Source organism: Oncorhynchus mykiss, chromosome 22 (assembly GCF_057628025.1).
Source record: "Oncorhynchus mykiss isolate SJ-2025 chromosome 22, ASM5762802v1, whole genome shotgun sequence".
Lineage (NCBI taxonomy): Eukaryota > Metazoa > Chordata > Actinopteri > Salmoniformes > Salmonidae > Oncorhynchus > Oncorhynchus mykiss.
In genome coordinates this window covers 20,867,488-20,888,595 of record NC_143043.1, presented here as the reverse complement: position 1 = coordinate 20,888,595, position 21,108 = coordinate 20,867,488, and the positions used below count along the sequence as shown (strand labels likewise).

The 21,108-nt window shown below is 42.1% G+C and overlaps 1 protein-coding gene across 3 annotated transcripts in view; it reads left to right on the top strand.

The window, feature by feature from the left end:
- LOC110501539 (acid-sensing ion channel 4-A) overlaps positions 1–21,108 on the top strand; it is a 156,077-nt gene that overhangs the window by 129,563 nt on the left and 5,406 nt on the right. For all 3 annotated transcript variants that reach the window (XM_021579184.3, XM_021579186.3, XM_021579185.3), the window contains exons 2-5: positions 14,241–14,385; positions 16,844–16,971; positions 17,083–17,236; positions 19,600–19,653. In XM_021579184.3, coding sequence (XP_021434859.1) covers positions 14,241–14,385; positions 16,844–16,971; positions 17,083–17,236; positions 19,600–19,653 — 481 coding nt within the window. The remainder of the gene's footprint in view (positions 1–14,240; positions 14,386–16,843; positions 16,972–17,082; positions 17,237–19,599; positions 19,654–21,108) is intronic.

Genomic DNA, 21,108 nt, shown 5'->3' with positions numbered 1-21,108 from the left:
TTGGTGTGTCTCCCAGGTGGCTTGTGGCAAACTTTAAATGACACTTTTTATGGATATCTTTAAGAAATGGCTTTCTTCTTGCCACTCTTCCATAAAGGCCAGATTTGTGCAATATACGACTGATTGTTGTCCTATGGACAGAGTCTCCCACCTCAGCTGTAGATCTCTGCAGTTCATCCAGAGTGATCATGGGCCTCTTGGCTGCATCTCTTATCAGTCTTCTCCTTGTATGAGCTGAAAGTTTAGAGGGACGGCCAGGTCTTGGTAGATTTGCAGTAGGCTGATACTCCTTCCATTTCAATATTATCGCTTGCACAGTGCTCCTTGGGATGTTTAAAGCTTGGGAAATCTTTTTCTATCCAAATCCGGCTTTAAACTTCTTCACAACAGTATCTCGGACCTGCCTGGTGTGTTCCTTGTTCTTCATGATGCTCTCTGCGCTTTTAACGGACCTCTGAGACTATCACAGTGCAGGTGCATTTATACGGAGACTTGATTACACACAGGTGGATTGTATTTATCATCATTAGTCATTTAGGTCAACATTGGATCATTCAGAGATCCTCACTGAACTTCTGGAGAGAGTTTGTTGCACTGAAAGTAAAGGGGCTGAATAATTTTGCACGCCCAATTTTTCAGTTTTTGATTTGTTAAAAAAGTTTGAAATATCCAATAAATGTCATTCCACTTCATGATTGTGTCCCACTTGTTGTTGATTCTTCACAAAAAAATACAGTTTTATATCTTTATGTTTGAAGCCTGAAATGTGGCAAAAGGTCGCAAAGTTCAAGGGGGCCGAATACTTTCGCAAGGCACTATACAGCTGGTGGGGTTCACACTGCATCGGCAAAATAGAACAGCCGCCTTCTGTAAGACAAGGGGTGCGGTCTGTGTATATTTTTAAACAACAGCTGGTCCACAAAATCTAATAGTAAGGAAATCTCTAGGTATTGCTCACATTATTTACCAGGAGAGTTTTCATCTATATACTTCGTAGCTGTGTATTTACCACCACAAACCGATGCTGGCACTAAGACCGCACTCAATGAGCTGTATACAGCCATAAGCAAACAGGAAAACGCTCATCCAGAGGCGGCACTCCTAGTGGCCGGGGACTTTGATGCAGGGAAACTTAAATCCATTTGACCTAATTTCTACCAGCATGTTAAATGTGCAACCAGAGGGGGAAAAACGTAACTCCACACACAGAGACGCGTACAAAGCTCTCCCTCACCCTCCATTTGGCAAATCTGACCATAATACTATCCTCCTGATTCCTGCTTACCAGCAAAAAAGAAAGCAGGACGCACCAGTGACTCGATCAATAAAGAAATGGTCATATGGCGCAGATGCTAAGGTACAGAACTTTTTTACAAGCACAGACTGTAATATGTTCCGGGATTCTTCCAATGGCTTTGAGGAGTGCACCACATCAGTCAATGGCATAATGAATAAGTTGCATCGATGACGTCGTCCCCACAGTGACTGTACGTTCATACTCCAACCAGAAGACATGGATTACAGGCAACATCCACAACGAGCTAAATGGTAGACCTGACGCTTTCAAGGAGCGGTACTCTAACCCGGAAGCTAATAAGAAATCCTGATATGCGTTCCGACGAACCATCAAACAGACAAAGAGTAAATACAGGACTAAGATTGAATCGTACAACACCGGCTTCGATGCTCGTCGGATGTGGTAGGGCTTGCAAACCATTACAATCTACAAAGGGAAGGAGAGCCGTGAGCTGCCCAGTGACACGAGGCTGCCAGACGAGCTAAATTATTTATGTGCTTTCTTCGAGGCAATGAACACTGAAGCATGCATGAGAGCATCAGCTGTTCTTGACGACTGTGTGATCATGCTCTTCGTAGCCGATGTGAGTAAGAGCTTTAAACAGGTCAACATTCACAAGGCCGCAGGGCCAGATGGATTACCAGGACGTGTACTCCGAGCATGCGCTGACCAAATGGCAAGTGTCTTCACTGACATTTTCAACCTGTCTCTGACTGAGTCTGTAATACCGACATGTTTCAAGCAGACCACCATAGTCCCTGTGCCCAAAAACAGTTAGGCAACCTGCCTAAATGACTACCGACCTGTAGCACTCAAGTCTGTAGCCATGAAGTGCTTTGAAAGGTTGGTCATGGCCCACATCAACACCATTATCCCAGAAACATTAGACCCACTCCAATTTGCATACCGCCCCAAAATATCCACAGATGATATAATCTATATTGCACTCTACACTGCCCTTTCCCACCTGGACAAAAGGAACACCTATGTGAGAATGGTATCAATTGGCTACAGCTCAGCGTTCAACGACATAGTGCCCTCAAAGCTCATTACTAAGCTATGGACCCTGGGACCAAACACCTCCCTCTGCAACTGGATCCTGGACTTCCTGACGGGCCACCCCCAGGTGGCAAGGGTAACAACACGTCTGCCACGCTGATCCTCAACACGGGGGCCCATCAGGGGTGCGTGCTCAGTCCCCTCCTGTATTCCCTGTTCAGTCATGACTGCATGGCCAGGCACCACTTCAACACCATCATTAAGTTTGCCGTTTGACACAACAGCATTAGGCCTGATCACAGACAACAATGACCTCCTCCTATAGGGAGGATGTCAGAGACCTGGCTGTGTGGTGCTAACAACCTATCTCTCAAAGTTATGAAGACAAAGGAGATGATTGTGGACTACAGGAAAAGGAGGACAGAGCACACTTGAGAGCTTCAAGTTCCTTGATGTCCACATCACCAACAAACTAACATGGTCCAAACACACAAAGACAGTCGTGATGAGAGCACGACAAAGACTATTCCCCCTCAGGAGTCTGAAAAGATTTGGCATAGGTCCTCAGATCCTCAAAAAGTTCTACAGCTGCACCATCGAGAGCATGGTTGCATCGCTGCCTGTTATGGCAACTGCTCGGCCTCTGACCGCATGGCACTACAGAGGGTAGTGCGTATGACCTTGTACATCACTGGGGTGATCACTGGGGTGTTGTACAAACCCTCCTTCCAGACTCATATTAAACATCTCCAATCCAAAATCAATTCTAGAATCAGCTTTCTATTTTGCAACAAAGCCTCCTTCACTCACGCTGCCAAACTTACCCTCGTAAAACTGACTGTTCTACCGATCCTCGACTTTGGCGATGTCATCTACAAAATAGCTTCCAACACTCTACTCAGCAAACTGGATGCGGTCTATCACAGTGCCATCCGTTTTGTTACCAAATCACCTTATACCACCCACCACTGCGCCCTGTATGTTCTAGTCGGCTGGCCCTCGCTACGTATTCGTTGCCAGACCCACTGGCTGCAGGTCATCTATAAGTCTATGCTAGGTAAAGCTCCGCCTTATCTCAGTTCCCTGGTCACAATAACAACACCCACCCATAGCACACGTTCCAGCAGGTATATCTCACTTATCATCCCCAAAGCCAACACTTCATTTGGCCGCCTTTCCTTCCAGTTCTCTGCTGCCAGTGACTGGAACGAATTGCAAAAATCGCTGAAGTTGGAGACTTTTATTTCCCTCACCAACTTTAAACATCAACTATCTGAGCAGCTAACCGATCGCTGCAGCTGTACATAGTCCATCTGTAAATAGTCCACCCAATCTCCCTACCTCATCCCCATACTGTTTTTATTTTATTTACTTTTCTGCTCTTTTGCACACCAGTATCTCTACTTGCACATCATCATCTGCTCATTTATCACTCCAGTGTTAATCTGCTAAATCGTAATTATTCGCTCCGATGGCCTATTTATTGCCTCCCTCCTCATGCCTTTTGCACACACTGTATATAGACTTAATTTTTTTCTACTGTGTTATTGACTTGTTTATTGTGCTATTGGCTTGTTTATTGTTTACTCCATGTGTAACTCTGTGTTGTTGTCTGTGTCACACTGCTTTGCTTTACCTTGGCCAGGTCGCAGTTGCAAATGAGAACTTGTTCTCAACTAGCTTACCTGGTTAAATAAAGGTGAAAAAAAAAAATAATAATAAACAATACCAGGCAGTGTCACAGGAAGGCCCTAAAAATGGTCAAAGACCCCAGTCATATACTGTTCTCTCTGCTACCGCACGGCAAGTGGAACTTCAGCGCCAAGTCTAGGTCCAAGAGACTTCTTAACAGCTTCTAATACCAAGCTATAAGACTCCTGAACAGCTAATTAAATGGCTACCCAAACTATTTTCATTGTCGTCGCCCCCCCCCCCTCCCTCTTTATGCTACTCTCTGTTCATTATCTATGCATAGTCACTTTAACTCTACCTACGTGTACATATTACCTCAATTACCTTGACTAACCTGTGCCCCCGCACATTGGCTTTGTACCAGTACCACTGTATATAGCCTCGCTACTGATTTTTTACCACTTCTCTTTAATTATTTGTATTTTATTTTTTATTTTATGCTTATCTATTTTTTTTTACCTAATACATATTTTTCTTGAAACTGCATTTTTGGTTAAGGGCTTGTAAGTATGCATTTGACTGTAAGGTCCTACACCTGTTGTGTTCAGCGCATGTGACAAATACAATTTGATTTGATTTCGTTGACAGTTAGCGCTGTAACTGCATGAGCCCTTCCAACCTGCGTACTGTATACTAGGCGAGTCCCTCAACTGACAGTAGTAGTCTACTCACATGTGGCAACATTCATACCAGTATATGGGGTTGCCGCTGCAACAAAATATAAAGAGCGTTCACATATTTACCGTACTAATCCTCTCAGAACAGTCTGACTTGAACAGTGAAAAATAGTAACCTTGTTAGCAGAATGTTAGGCTCCTTTGGGGTGTTGCCTAACCACAGACTTACCCTTGATGTTTTGGGAGCTTCATACTGTAGGCCTCTTGGGGAAGATCCTGGTGTCTCCTGGTCCCAATTTGGCAGCTCCAAAGTCTGCATGTCAAACATCTGTGAGGATGGCACCCAGTCATGCTGCCAGTAGCTGAGCATATATCTGTATCTTGCTGGATTGGACGGCTACTCCACCACTCTTTGATGTGTTGAGCATAGAGTTGGATAGAGGGCCCACCTGGCTTAAACCAGAGGAAGTCCCACCCAGCTGTTTACTTCAGAATGGTGAAAGTCATCAATGGCGCTGGCCATGCTGAAACAGGGACCCAATCCCAAATGGATCCCTACACCCTTCGCCCTATAATCGGAGAGGATTTCACCGTTGTAATCAATATGGCAATAGCTCCACCTTGTCATCTGATAGGCTAGGTTGAAGTTTCACCATTGCTTATACCAATCAAATCTTCTAATATCTCCACAAGTGCAGAGGGCTTAGGGTCTAGAGGTCCATTTGGGATTGGGCCAAGGTCTAATTTACAGTCTAATGGCCGTGATAGAACTGAGGATGCTCACAACATTGTAGTTACTCCACAATATTAATTTAAATGACAGAGTGAAAAGAAGAAAGCCTGTGCAGAATAAAAATATTTCAAATCATGCATCCTGTATATAATAAGGCACTAAAGTAATACTGCAAAAATTGTGGCAAAGAAATGACCTTTTGTCTTGAATATAAAGCATTAGGTTTGGGGAAAATCATGCATCATGTTATGCATCATGTTATTGGCAAGGACTAGGGAGTTATTTAGGATAAAAATAAACAGAATAGAGCTAAGCACAGGAATCCTAGATAAACACTTTGTATGCTTTCCAACAGACACTGGAAGACAAATTCACATTTCAGCAGGACAATAATCTAAAACACAATGCCAAATATAAACTGTTGTTGCTTAACAAGACAACATTGAATGTTCTTGATTGGCCGAGTTACAGTTTGGACTTAAATCGTGTTGAAAATCTATGGCAAGACATGAAAATGGCTGTCTAGCAATGATCAACAATCAACTTGACAGAGCTTGAAGAATTTAAAAAAGAATAATGTGCAAGTATTGTTCAATCCAGATTTGCAAAGCTCTTAGATACTTACCCAAAAATAGCCTCAGCTGTAGTCGCTGCCTAAGGGAATTCTAACATGTATTCACTCCGGGGGTTGAATGCTTATCTAATAAAGACCTATTAGATACAGTGGGGCAAAAAAGTATTTAGTCAGCCACCAATTGTGCAAGTTCTCCCACTTAAAAAGATGAGAGGCCTGTAATTTTTATAATAGGTACACTTCAACTATGACAGACAAAACGAGAAAAAAAATCCAGAAAATCACATTGTAGGATTTTTAATGAATTTATTTGCAAATTATGGTGGAAAATAAGTATTTGGTCACCTACAAACAAGCAATATTTCTGGCTCTCACAGACCTGTAACTTCTTCTTTAAGGGGCTCCTCTGTCCTCCACTCGTTAGCTGTATTAATGGCACCTGTTTGAACTTGTTATCAGTATAAAAGACACCTGTCCACAACCTCAAACAGTCACACTCCAAACTCCACTATGGTCAAGACCAAAGAGCTGTCAAAGGACACCAGAAACACAATTGTAGACCTGCACCAGGCTGGGAAGACTGAATCTGCAATAGGTAAGCAGCTTGGTTTGAAGAAATCAACTGTGGGAGCAATTATTAAGAAATGGAAGACATACAAGACCACTGATAATCTCCCTCAATCTGGGGCTCCACGCAAGATCCCAGAACCACACGGGGGGACCTAGTGAATGACCTGCAGAGAGCTGGGACCAAAGTAACAAAGCCTACCATCAGTAACACACTACGCCGCCAGGGACTCAAATCCTGCAGTGCCAGACGTGTCCCCCTTCTTAAGCCAGTACATGTCCAGGGCCGTCTGAAGTTTGCTAGAGAGCATTTGGATGATCCAAAAGAAGATTGGGAGAATGTCATATGGTCAGATGAAACCAAAATATCACTTTTTGGTAAAAACTCAACTCGTCGTGTTTGGAGGACAAAGAATGCTGAGTTGCATCCAAAGAACACCATACCTACTGTGAAGCAAGGGAGTGGAAACATCATGCTTTGGGGCTGTTTTTCTGCAAAGGGACCAGGACGACTGATCCGTGTAAAGGAAAGAATGAATGGGGCCATGTATCGTGAGATTTTGAGTGAAAACCTCCTTCCATCAGCAAGGGCATTGAAGATGAAACGTGGCTGGGTCTTTCAGCATGACAATGATCCCAAACACACCACCCGGGCAACGAAGGAGTGGCTTCGTAAGAAGCATTTCAAGGTCCTGGAGTGGCCTAGCCAGTCTCCAGATCTCAACCCCATATAAAATCTTTGGAGGGAGTTGAAAGACCGTGTTGCCCAGCAACAGCCCCAAAACATCACTGCTCTAGAGGAGATCTGCATGGAGAAATGGGCCAAAATACCAGCAACAGTGTGTGAAAACTTGTGAAGACTTTCAGAAAACGTTTGACCTCTGTCATTGCCAACAAAGGGTATATACAAAGTATTGAGATAAACTTTTGTTATTGACCAAATACTTATTTTCGACCATAATTTGCAAATAAATTCATTAAAAATCCTACAATGTGATTTTCTGGATTTTTTTTCTCATTTTGTCTGTCATAGTTGAAGTGTACCTATGATGAACATTACAGGCCTCTTTCATCTTTTTAAGTGGGAGAACTTGCACAATTGGTGGCTGACTAAATTATTTTTTGCCCCACTGTATATTGAATAATTTTTCTTCCTCTTTGAAAAGATAGAGTATTGTGTGTAGATTGTTGACAAAAGAAAAATACTTAAGTCCATTTTAACCCCACTTTGTAACAACAAAATGTGTAAAGTTGAGGGGTGTGAATTCTTCCTGTATGTTGCACCTATTGCAGCTCCTTGTGAATAAAGTTAGGGTTGCATGTCTCTTTAGAGATCACATCATGGTGCTAAGGGGATCTATACGTATTCTATGTCTAACATATTTAATAACCTTTGTAATAAATGTGTACTAATGCTGGGTGAGGAAATTTGCCCAAATTACCATAATCCACACATGTAGAATGAATGTGATCAATCAAGGTCTAAACTCTAAAATGCCCATTTACTGATGACCAGAGAAAGGCCTTGGAACACCACATATTGTACACCGATGATTTACATGGCAATGTAGTCGTTGCTGTTCTTCCAATATAGAATTGTCAATCTTCGGCATTTGGCTTTGCCTCAATAGATATTGTTTCCCCAGACATTCCCAGAGGTGTCTCACATCGGATTAATAGCAAATAAAAAGTTTGCCAGGCAAAAGGGGGCACCCGGGTACGCCGGTGGCAGGAGTAGTTTGGAGCAATAGAGGAGTCTGGAGGACAGAGAGCAAGGGAGGTGGAAGATTGAGAGCTGGAGAAGTGAAGGTCTATGTTAATGAGAGGTGCCTTGATTCAAATAGAAAATCTAAACAGCAGCAGAAAAATAGTCGACAGTTAGACAAATGCCTCAGGCAGGGTTTTAGCTGCATACTCTGCCCAGGGCAGATTTCTCCTCTTTCCTCCAGGCTCTATTAGCTATTATCAAACCAAATCACAAATAAGAACAGAGAGCAAATCGACCCAAAAGGAAATAGCCTGGTACATTGATAAACGTGGATTATATAAGTCTAGCGAGGGACCCTTGTGACCTATGATAACATTCAATCAGCACTGCTGTGGTAGTAACGTTAATCTGCCCCACTCTTTTCATCAGTGCTATGATGCTGACCATCCAAGTGTAAAAAAAGAGCGAAAGATTGTATCGAGGGGTCCATTTGTGTTCACCACCTCTACAAGAAAGGGCACATAAGTCAACTGTCACAAATGGTTAGTGTAGTTTAGACACGTGTATGATGCACAATCCAGTAAACTAATTTGAATACAGATCTGAAAATATGACATGACTACAGCAGTACATACAAATGAACAACGTATCTAATGTTCCGCAATGCTACATTTATAGAAGCCTTTGGGTGTTTAAGAAATTGGAAGATTTAATCATTTGATTTATAGAGGAAATTATGGGGGCATCGTTTCTGTGCCCAATCGGTTGTTTCAGTCCTCCAAGACATTTAACCAAGCTTTACAAGCAAGCGAGGACTCATTTCCATTACTGACAAAGACTGCTTAGAGAACAGTGTGCCACTGGTGATAGAAATTAATTGATCTCCGTTATATTACTGGTATCTAATCACATTTCCAAAATGGCTCATTTATGTGTCCGTGTAGGCTGCTTGATGTTGGCACACTGTCAACACTGTCAAGGTAGATTTCCCCCCCTTCTGTCTGACCTGTTTGGTCAGTCCAAAATACCACCCTGTTGCCTTCATAGGGCACTCCTTTTTGTATGGGCCGTGGTTAAAAGTAGTGCACTGTATAGGGAATGGGGTGCCATTTGGGACAGAGACTCTGTCGAGTGCACATGTGCTGCTTCATTAGCCTGCTATAATCCAACATGAGGATAGGAAGGAGGGCTACAGCCTCCTAGTTTCTGGAGATGAACAATGTGTGTATTTTCTAGGGAGTATAGCGCCCATGTTTTTCTTTATTCCTATTTTTGGGTTGAGTGAAGATGAGAAACAGAATAAAAGTCCCAGAATATGGTGACAGAGTGATTGATCTATCAGCATAGGGATGCTTCAATTCTGTAGCTAAGACAAAGTACTCTTTATGCTGAACTACCTTGCTCATTTTTGACATTTCTTGGTATCCACTTTGGCGTTCACATTCCTTTCAGCACGTGTCCTCTATATTTCTTCAAATCAAATGTAACTGAAGGTGTGCAAATACTGATGGTTCTTCGTGTACCGAGTCATACATTCAACAGTGAATAGAGACTCAATAGTTTAAGGATAATTTCACCCCTGTTGCGTGTGTCCGTTAACTATATAATTTACTACATATCTCCAATTAAAGGGATGAGATAAATCCTTTCGTTATCCGCTCAGATTTTTTTGCCGTAGTCCGCTCTATTTGCCATGCAAACAAGTCCTTGATGACACGTCTTGCTTACTGTGCTGTATGCTAGAAGGATAGGCCACCAGTAAAGTGATGCTTCCAGTCAGTTGTTTAATGAAGTTAGGAATTGATATACAATAAATGTAATGCGTCTGAATGTGTGCCAAAGTGGTGCCCTATACGCCGAGTTGAGTGGCTTACCCATGAGACAGGAGCAAATGGTGCAGAACCTTGCGTGCCTCACATTCTTATCCACTCTGTTTAGACGATACGCTTCAATGTCTACTCCGTTTACCCAAACCACGTTGTCGTTGTCTTTAAACATCTGGAGTGGAGTGTCTGTCAGTGTCCCATTTGGCACCCTATTCCCTATGTAGCTAATGCACTACTTTTGACCAGAGCATTATGGGCCCTGTTCAAAAGTAGTGCACTCTATAGGGAATAGGGGGCCATTTGGGGCACCACCTCTGTTCCCTCAATTAGCGCTTCCTTCTCGTCAGTATGTTAGGATCTTAAATGTATTGACCCATGACAAATCGAATTTGTTTCGTGTTGCCTCTGATAGACTCTAATGGCATACTTCGATTGAAAGATATTTAAGAATTAAATGACTAAACTACCGTCTAGCAGTGAGGGCACCTTGAGCAGTGAGGTAAAATCTCTCCCCTTAGTTCCTGCATTTCTCTGGCACCTAGCTACTGTATGTGAAATTCAGTTGTTGGTGAGACTCCTTCATAGATGTCCCTACTCAATCATTCCTGCCTTGCAACTTAACACAAGAGCAACTAACCAACACATGTCTCCAAATAGGTTTGCAAAATTCTGGTAACTTTCTCAATATTCTCAGGTTATCCAGAAATCCTGGTCAGAGGATTCAGAATTTCCTGCTTAATTCCCTCCTGATTCTGGGAATCTTCAGTGGGGGATTTCTAGAAAACCTGGGCCTTTGGGGAAAGTTACCAGAGTTTTCCAACCCTACTTGTAACTTAACACGAGGAACCAACCAAGAGACAAGATTAGTTAGCTCATGTAGATATTCCATCAATGTATGCTACTGTGTGATCCCTAGCACTCTGCCAGAGGGCTGTAATGAAGCCATTAAACCAGGGAACGTTCTCTTACCTTTAAACCTGCATGAGCCGCCCTTAATGGGACTCAACTGCCAATCTGCCATGCAGCGTGTTCCACCACCATCTGAAATTAATTATAATCTTCCTCCTCATCCATACACGAAGATCCCCGGCTGCTGACACACGGCCACATGCTAAGAAATGGATGTCCTCAGGAGAACCGCTCAAGTGATTCTTGTGGGTTATTTAAAAGGAAAACACCCGGGAACTGTCAGATGACTGCCGTAAAGAGGATGTTTTAGGGTATACCACACAAGGGCTCAGGAGTTACATGTGGCAAGCGGTGAGCCTCTTAATGTATTTCAAATGGAGAGACCAGGGGAGAAACAAGGCAATTTGAGGAGAAAACACTGCCAAAAGACTGTTAATGGACTGACATTAAGCTCAATTAAGTTGGGTGCTAGCCGCTAGAACAAGAGAGATTTATGCAAATTAGAGTAGTTGGGCATCTTTCCAAAGCAAAGTTACTGCTAAGGACTCTGGTTGCATTTGAATGTGTATAGCATGTAACTATCCAGCTGTTCGTACCAGTGTTGGCGGATACATTGTTTTAAATCATTTTTGTTTCTAACCTTTGTTGTGAATGTAGCTATCTATTACATTCATTAAAAGTTGACCACTGGTCCACAACACGATTTATTGTAAAGGTGTATATTGTTGTAGATACATGTGAGGGATTATTTTAGAATAAACAGTTGGTGTGACTATGGTACAGGATGTTTGGTTTTTCAGAGACGATACCATGATCCTCCTTGGAATTGATAGTCAGCCCTGTTACCTTTGCTAAATTTGGTGCAAGATGTAACAAGGGGGAAACGCTCCATCAATCACACAGGCTATTGGAGAGACGAGAGAGAGGCTAAAGCTGAGAAATGAATCAGTGGAGGCTCTGTCAACAAACATTTCCAGGCTGAGACGATGGAAAAACTTCCCCTGCTCTCTGTGGACATAATTTGCCAATACCCCAGCGATATCACACGTTTTAGAGCAGAACTCAGGACTATCTCTGTAAGTGTGTTTTTTCTTTCTTTAATTCCTCTCCCTCTGTAAATCGAGTGCAGCGGTGGAGGCTTAAGTATGTCAATAAAGCAGGCTAAATCAATGATGGGGTGCAGCTTACCTCCTCTGCTGCTCTGTGCCCGCCTTCCACAGATTAAACCAACGCACACAAATAGCACGTCAGTCAAAGAGGGCGGGTTGCACACTATTGTCCTCTTCGTACACCATTGGCTTAGCCACAACTACACAGTAGGGCTTTAAATAATTGGATGACTTATTTGTATTCCTACATACTAGGCTACATATTCTATATGTACCCATTTCTTGAAGGATCACTGAGTAGATTTTTTGGGGGGACGATTATTATTATTTCTTGTTATTTTTTTGTCGGAATTACAGGTACATTATCCTTTTCAAGTTCTAAGTTTATAAAACATGTACCTGTAGGCTTCCACTCAAAATCATTTGAAAAAGACAGTAAGAAATACTTTAAGTGATGATGAATTCAGTATAAACAGGAAAAGAAAACAAAAAAAAGTGGGCCTCCACCTCCAACATCCCCTCCCAAACCAGCCAACATGTCCCTATCCAGTTGCCTGCCAGTGCTGTTGCCTGATTGATTGAGCGATTCAAAGAGCTAAGCAATTAATGTTTGAATTCATGCAATTCAAAATGAATTTTGAAACTTTGCCCCAGAAGCATTTAACTGCAGGTCACTCCCACATTATATAGGGGAATGGGCCTACCTGATTTAGGGGACAGCATAATCATATACAGGGTGTGTACTGTACTGTACATGCCTGTGTTTTAGTAAACATCCCAGTTTGGTAAACAGTGGCTTAAAGGGGAAATATGGGATTCAAACAACACCAAAACCACTCTTAATGACTGTTGTGTATGGTGTACAACAGCCAGCTGCAGAGCCATATGACAGTGTAAAGGTTTGGTTTGTGTGTAACTAACTGAGATCAGAGCACACGCTGTGGTCTGTAAATGAGTACTTGTGTGTTGTCTGATGTTCAACCCTAATTTAGTCATCACACCACTCATTGTAAAGTTTGTGCTTATGGTTGCAAAATTCTGGAATTCCCAGGTTTTTCCAGAAATCCCTTGTTGGAGGATATTCTGGATTTCCTGCTTATTCCTTCCTGTTCCGGGAATCTTCCAACCAGAATTTCTGAAAAACCTTGGCATTTTGAGAAAATGACTGGAATTGTGAAACCCTACGTGTGCTGATATTGAAGTTAAAACAGACTTGTTACAGAAACATCCTGGATTTGGCATCATTGTTATTTTACTGTCAATCCCACTGTCTCATCTGCTGATTTGGTTTGTCATGTGATTTCCTCATCTTTCATTCTAATGCTCCACAAGGTTCACGGTGTCAAGTCAAAATAATATAATTGTGTCACTTTGGCTTATACTGTAGCGAGATGAGGCCCATAAACAAAGGAATTCTATGTTTCCCTAAAAGGCTGCTGTCAAGCTTTCAACAGATATTCTACCTCAATTTTAAATGCTTCTGTCTTTTATCTTCTCTTATCAACGTAGATAAGAAAGGGAACACTTAACTTTGTGTGATCAGTTTGTGGAATCCTTAATGGATCGTTAGTGGGTGTTTGCTCTGTAAATTTGAAGAGCAAACTACATTTTTATCATAGTCTGTAAGTATGTAAAGTATATAGGTATACATTTTTAATAAGTTATATTCGGTATGTTTCTATGGTATAATAAAGATCAAGACTGGTGGTATAAACACTCTCCCTTCAACACACATCTCCTAGGTTTATTTAAATCAAATCAGATTTTATTAATCACATGCGCCGAATACAATAAGTGTAGACCTTACAGTGAAATGCTTACTTACAAGCCCCTAACCAACAGTGCAGTTTAAAAAAATATGTATAAAAATAAGAAATAAAAGAGTACAATTAATTAAAGAGCAGCAGTAAAATAACAATAGTGGGACTATATTCAGGGGGCACCGGTACAGAGTCAATGTGCGGGGCACCGGTTAGTCGAAGTAATTGAGGTAATATGTACATGTAGGTAGAGTTATTAAAATGCATTGAAAAATTCTGGGTAGCCATTACAGACAGAAAATGTAGACCACATCGACCATCTTCATTTTCCGGTCCATACCTCCAACTTCATTGCTACACCATACAAGTACTGTATGAGTCTGTTACAGCAGAGATGGATATTGTCATGTTTATTATGACATTTCTGATATTAATATATTCTCCCATAGGTCTATACAAGATATGGAAAATGCTACACTTTCAATGGGAACAAGTCGACGTCCAGGAAAACCAAGCAAGGTGGAATGGGAAATGGGCTGGAGATTATGTTGGATATCCAACAGGACGAGTATCTCCCCATCTGGAAAGAGACAAGTAAGTCATAAACCTTACATGTTGTTACGGGATCTGTTTCTGTTGTCATAAATCAACAGTATTCTACCCCATCTCTGAATTATGTTTGTATAGGACACTAGTGATGCATTTCTGCAATGTCGCCACTATCCTGAATGCTTTCGTTAAAATTATTATTGTAAGGAATAAATCTGTTGACAGTGCTGTAAGTCATATACACTGAACAAAAATATAAACGCAACATGCAACAATTTCGACGATTTTACTGCGTTACAGTTCATTTAAGGAAATCAGTCAATTGAGATCAATTCATTAGGCCCTAATCTATGGATTTCACATGACTGGGCAGGGGCGCAGCCATGGGTGGGCCTGGCCCACTTGGGAGCCAGGTCCACCCACTGGGGAGCCAGGCCCAGGCAATTGGAATATTTTTTTCCCAACAAAAAGGCTTTATTACAGACAGAAATACTCCTCAGTTTCATCAGCTGTCCAGGTGGCTGGTCTCAGACAATCCCGCAGGTGAAGAAACCGGTCTGCAGTTGTGAGGCCGGTCGGACGTACTGCTAAATTCTCTAAAATGATGTTCGAGGCAGCTTATGGTAGAGAAATTAACGTTAAATTATCTGGAAACAGCTCTGGTGGACATTTCTGCAGTCAACATGCCAATTGCAAACTCCATCAAAACTTGAGACATCTGTGGCATTGTTGTGTGACAAAACTGCACATTTTAGAGTGGCATTTTATTGCCCCCAGCACAAGGTGCACCTGTGTAATGAGCAGGTGCAGCTTCTTGATATGCCACTCCTGTCAGGTGGCTGGATTATCTTGGCAAAGGAGAAATAATCACTAACATGGATGTAAACAAATGTGTGCACAACATTTTAGAGAAATAAACTTTTTGTGCATATACAACATTTCCGGGTTATTTTATTTCAACTGATGAAACGTGGGACCAACACTTTACATGTTGTGTTTATATTTTTGTTCAGTATATGTACAGTGAGGGAAAAAAGTATTTGATCCTCTGCTGATTTTGTACGTTTGCCCACTGACAAAGAAATTATCAGTGTATAATTTTAATGGTAGGTTTATTTGAACAGTGAGAGACCGAATATCAACATAAAAAATCCAGAATTCCAAACTCTCCACCATGGCCAAGACCAAAGAGCTTTACAAGGATGTCAGGGACAAGATTGTAGACCCACACCAGGCTGAGATGGGCTACAAGACCATTGCCAAGCAGCTTGGTGAGACGGTGACAACAGTTGGTGCGATTATTCGCAAATGGAAGAAACACAAAAGAACTGTCAATCTTCCTTGGCCTGGGGCTCCATGCAAGATCTCACATCGTGGAGTTGCAATGATCATGAGAATGGTGAGGAATCAGCCCAGAACTACACGGGAGGATCTTGTCAATGATCTCAAAGCAGCTGGGACCATAGTCACCAAGAAAACAATTGGTAACTCACTGCCGTAACACGCCGTGAAGGACTGAAATCCTGCAGCGCCCGCAAGGTCCCCCTGCTCAAGAAAGCACATATACATGCCCGTCTGAAGTTTGCCAATGTACATCTGAATGATTCAGAGGACAACTGTGTGAAAGTGTTGCGGTCAGATGAGACCAAAATGGAGCTCTTTGGCATCAACTCAACTCGCCATGTTTGGAGGAGGAGGAATGCTGCCTATGACCCCAAGGACACCACCCCCACCGTCAAACATGGAAGTGGAAACATTATGCTTTGGGGGTGTTTTTCTGCTAAGGGGACAGGACAACTTCACTGCATCAAAGGGATGATGGACGGGGCCATGTACCATCAAATCTTGGGTGAGAACCTCCTTCCCTCAGCCAGGGCATTGAAAATGGGTCGTGGATGGTTATTCCAGCATGACAATGACCCAAAACACACGGCCAAGGCAACAAAGGAGTGGCTCAAGAAGAAGCAAATTAAGGTCCTGGAGTGGACTAGCCAGTCTCCATACCTTAATCCCATAGAAAATCTGTGGAGGAGTGGGACAAAATCCCTCCTGAGATGTGTGCAAACCTGGTGGCAATCTACAAGAAACGTCTGTGATTGCCAACAAGGGTTTTGTCACCAAGTACCAAGTCATGTTTTGCAGAGGGGTCAAATACTTATTTCCATCATTAAAATGCAAATCAATTTATAACATTTTTGACATGCGTTTTTCTGGATTTTTGTTGTTGTTATTCTGTCTCTCACTGTTCAAATAAACCTATTATTAAAATTATAGACGGATAATTTCTTTGTCAGTGGGCAAACGTACAAAATCAGAAGGGGATCAAATACTTTCTTCCCTCACTGTAGATGTGATCATTGTCAGTGTCTTGTTTTTCTCAAATTACTGAGATCGGCCTTGTCACAATTAGCCTTCCCCTAGGATTGATGGATAAAAGGCTGAATGAATCCGCTCTGTACGTGTGTTTTTGTACTGCCTACACGTGCCTCTTTTATCCCGGAAGATGAGACGTCGTTAGAGGCAGGGATCCGCGTGCAGATCCACAGCCAGGATGAGCCTCCCTACATCCACCAGCTGGGCTTCGGAGTCTCCCCGGGATTCCAGACCTTTGTTTCATGTCAGGAACAAAGGGTAGGCCCCGGCACCGCTTTCATACAGATTACCACTCTCTCAGTACTCACTTATCCTCACCCCCGAGCAGTGTGGCTCAGACATGGCTCTAATCAATCACTCTGTGCTTAGCTGACCTACCTGCCCCAGCCCTGGGGGAACTGCCGCTCCACCAGCGACCAGATGATCCCGGGATACGACACCTACAGCATCAGTGCCTGCCGCCTGCGCTGCGAGACCAGGGAGGTTCTCCGGGAATGCAACTGCAGGATGGTACACATGCCTGGTAAGAAGGCTTACTGTAGCCCTCACTCACTACTCACTAATCCCCTGGTATTATATATGATTCCCTGTTACCCATTTAATGTACCGCACATACACTGTCAATATGCAGTTGAAGTCAGAAGTTTACATACACTTAGGTTGAAGTCATTAAAAGTCGTTTTTCAACCACTCCACAAATTTCTTGTTAAAAAACTGTCGTTTTGGCAAGTCGGTTAGGACATCTACTTTGTGCATGGCACAAGTAATTTTTCCAACAATTGTTTAAAGAAAGATTATTTAACTTATAACTCACTGTATCACAATTCCACTGGGTCAGAAGTTTACATACACTAAGTTGACTGTGCCTTTAAACAGCTTGGAGAATTCCAGAAAATTATGTCATGGCTTTAGAAGCTTCTGATAGGCTAATTGATCATTTGAGTCAGTTGGAGGTGTACCTGTGGATGTATTTCAAGGCCTACCTTCAAACTCAGCGCCTCTTTGCTTGACATCATGGGAAAATCAAAAGACATCAGCCAAGACATCAGAAAATAAATTGTAGACCTCCACATGTCTGGTTCATACTTGGCAGCAATTCCCAAACGCCTGACGGTACCACGTTCATCTGTACAAACAATAGTACCCAAGTATAAACACCATAGGACCAGGCAGCTGTCATACCGCTCAGGAAGGAGTTCTGTCTCCTAGAGATGAACGTACTTTGGTGCAAACAGTGCAAATCAATCCCAGAACAACAGCAAAGTACCTTGTGAAGATGCTGGAGGAAACAGGTACAAAAGTATCTATAGCCACAGTAAAACGAACCCTATGTCGGCGTAACCTGAAAGGCCGCTCAGCAAGGAAGAAGCCGCTACTCTAAAACCGCCATAAAAAAGCCAGACTGCGGTTTGCAACTGCACATAGGGACAAAGATCGTCATTTTTGGAGAAATGTCCTCTGGTCTGATGAAACAAAAATAGAACTGTTTGGCCATAATGGCCATCGTTTTGTTTGGAGGACAAAGGGGGAGGCTTGCAAGCCGAAGAACACCATCCCAACCGTGAAGCATGGGAGTGGCAGCATCATGTTGTGGGGGTGCTTTGCTGCAGGAGGGTCTGGTGCACTTCACAAAATAGATGGCATCATGATGAAGTAAAATTATGTGGATATATTGAAGCAACATCTCAAGACATCAGGTCAGGTAGTTAAAGCTTGGTCGCAAATGGGTCTTCCAAATGGACAATTACCCAAGCATACTTCCAAAGTTGTGGCAAAATGGCTAAAGGACAACAAAGTCAAGGTATTGGAGTGACCATCACAAAGCCCTGACCTCAATCCTACAGAAAATCTGTGGGCAGAACTGAAAAAGCGTGTGCGAGCAAGGAGGCCTACAAACCTGACTCAGTTACACCAGCTCTGTCAGGCGGAATGGGCCAAAATTCACCTAATTTATTGTGGAAGGCTCCCCGAAACGTTTGACCCAAGTTAAACAATTTAAAGGCAATGCTACCAAATACTAATTAAGTGTATGTAAAATTCTGACCCACTGGGAATGTGATGAAAGAACTAAAAGCTGAAATAAATAATTTTCTACTATAATTCTGACATTTCACATTCTTAAAATAAAGTGGTGATCCTAACTGACCTAAAACAGGGAATTTTTACTAGGATTAAATGTCAACATTTGTGAAAAACTGAGTTAAAATGTATTTGGCTAAGGTATATTTAAACTTCCGACTTCAACTGTATGTGTAGTCATGGCAGGAGTCTTATTTGGTATACAAATCTGCTTATTTTCATTCCTGAATGAAGGGCCTTGATGTAACATCCCCTGTAGAGAGACACCTGACCTCTCTCCATTGAGAGTAGGGTGAAAGATTTCCTGTGCAGTCATGCTACTCTGATCATAAGGATGCCTCTGCTCCTCAGTGCCCCGGCGTTAATGTCCCCAAATCAATCTTCCCTAATGCAAATTGAAAAGGCTACTGTTCCTAAAACATTAACTCAAAGAACATTTTGTTGTCTGCTCGCCACACATATTTCCCACGATGAATTGTGCTCCTGATGAATTCCTATCATTAGTGGCCCCTGTGCTGTGCTTGTCACTGTGATGAGGTGAATCAGTGATTGTTTTTTAAAGACTTTCTAAATATGCCTTTGGGGTTGGGCCCCGGTGCTCCATTTCTCAATGCAAACAAAGGAGGATGCCCAACGTGGCCGAAAAAGTGTGAATGGAACTCATCTTCCCACATCTACTTGCGTTTGTAGATGAATGATAAGCTAGTGTTCTGTTCTCAGTGAGAGTTTTTCATGTTGGTAGCAATATGGATGGTGGCCATTTTTGTTTTTTTCTTAATAAAACTTATTTCATGTTTTGTACTCCAGGAACTGCTGATATCTGCACTCCCAGTAACATCAAGTGTGTCGACAAGGCGCTTGGTAAGACATGTTTTTCTTTTTTATTGTCATAAATCATCATCCCTGAGTGAAATGCAGAATCATTATTTTCAATTATAAGGAGAAATTGTGTTTCAATGTTCTGGTAGGGATTGCCTAGGCAAAAATGGCAAAAATGACATTGCCTCCATGTTGACATGACAATTGTTGGAGTCGAAAATGCGCAAAATTGTGAGTGACAACGAAGCTACCTAACTGCTTACTTACCTTCATTCTCTGAGCTTTCACCATACATTTGATATTCCTTCACTGAACCAACTCCATGTGCTGTGGCTGACTCCCCACTGGCAGGCTCTGGGTGATCTCTGTGCAGAGGTGCCTTGTCTCCACGACATTACAGCGGTCATAAAAGAGACGCTTTATTATGTGATGAGATGTATCAGGACAATTATGATCTTCGAGCCTAATAAGCCAGAAATGTAATTATCTTCCTCTTCAAAAGGATTTCAAGCCCTTTTCATGGATGGGTGCGCTAAATCTAGATATAGATCTTACAAGAATGGCTCATATTTATATCTAGCTGTATTCTCGACTCAATCCGAATAAATTCAAGGTAATAAATTAAAACATGATTTATATATTTATATTATATACAGTAGGTGACTTTTTGTGTGCCTCAGTCTAAGAATAGATTCTGTGTTGCCCCTGCATACAAATAACCTCATTATAAGAGCTATAAAACACACAACTCACCAAATTTGGATAACAGTTTTTTTCTAACTGAATTGAATTTTGTCCTGAAATGAGGGATGAGTTGAGTAAGGCATGTATTGTTGTCTATGTTGATGCAGAATATCATTTTCTTTCTTTTAGTGCCATGAATGAGCAATTGTTTATGCATGTTTGTGTTAAAGTGTGTGTGTGTATGGGCGTGTGGCCAAAATAAATATCGAGACTAGCCATGATCTCAGTATGCATGCTAAGCATGTAGTAAATAAACATTGATCAAGGTAGGGTGCTGGAGATAATGAATATGAGGTTAAAAAGTGGTGGAATTTCCCTTTTAACTTGCTAACTGAAATGCGCTTGCATCCCATTTGGAGACTAGTGCCCAGGAGAAGAGCCCCCAACTGTCTGCTTTGTATTCTAGGTGTTCTCTCGTGGACAGGCTACGTAAACATAAATGGTACCGTAGATCTGTCATGATACAACGGGATGCGTAAGATAACGAGCAGCATTAGTTCCGGTGCTTTGGAAAATCCAGATTTTGTAGGTGTTAGCATCTTTTGAATTTCGGGAAGTGGAGGGGACATTTGGTCCATAGACTTCCCCGTAACATGCATAGACAGAGGGTGGAGCTCTTCATTCCAGTTCCGATTCTCGTTCTCTCTCTTCCTTTAACATGTATGCAGCCAGAACTTAATCGAGCATCTCACCAATTACAAAGGACTTTAGTTCTGGTTTAACCAAGATTATGTTCTAGGCTATGTCCCAGAT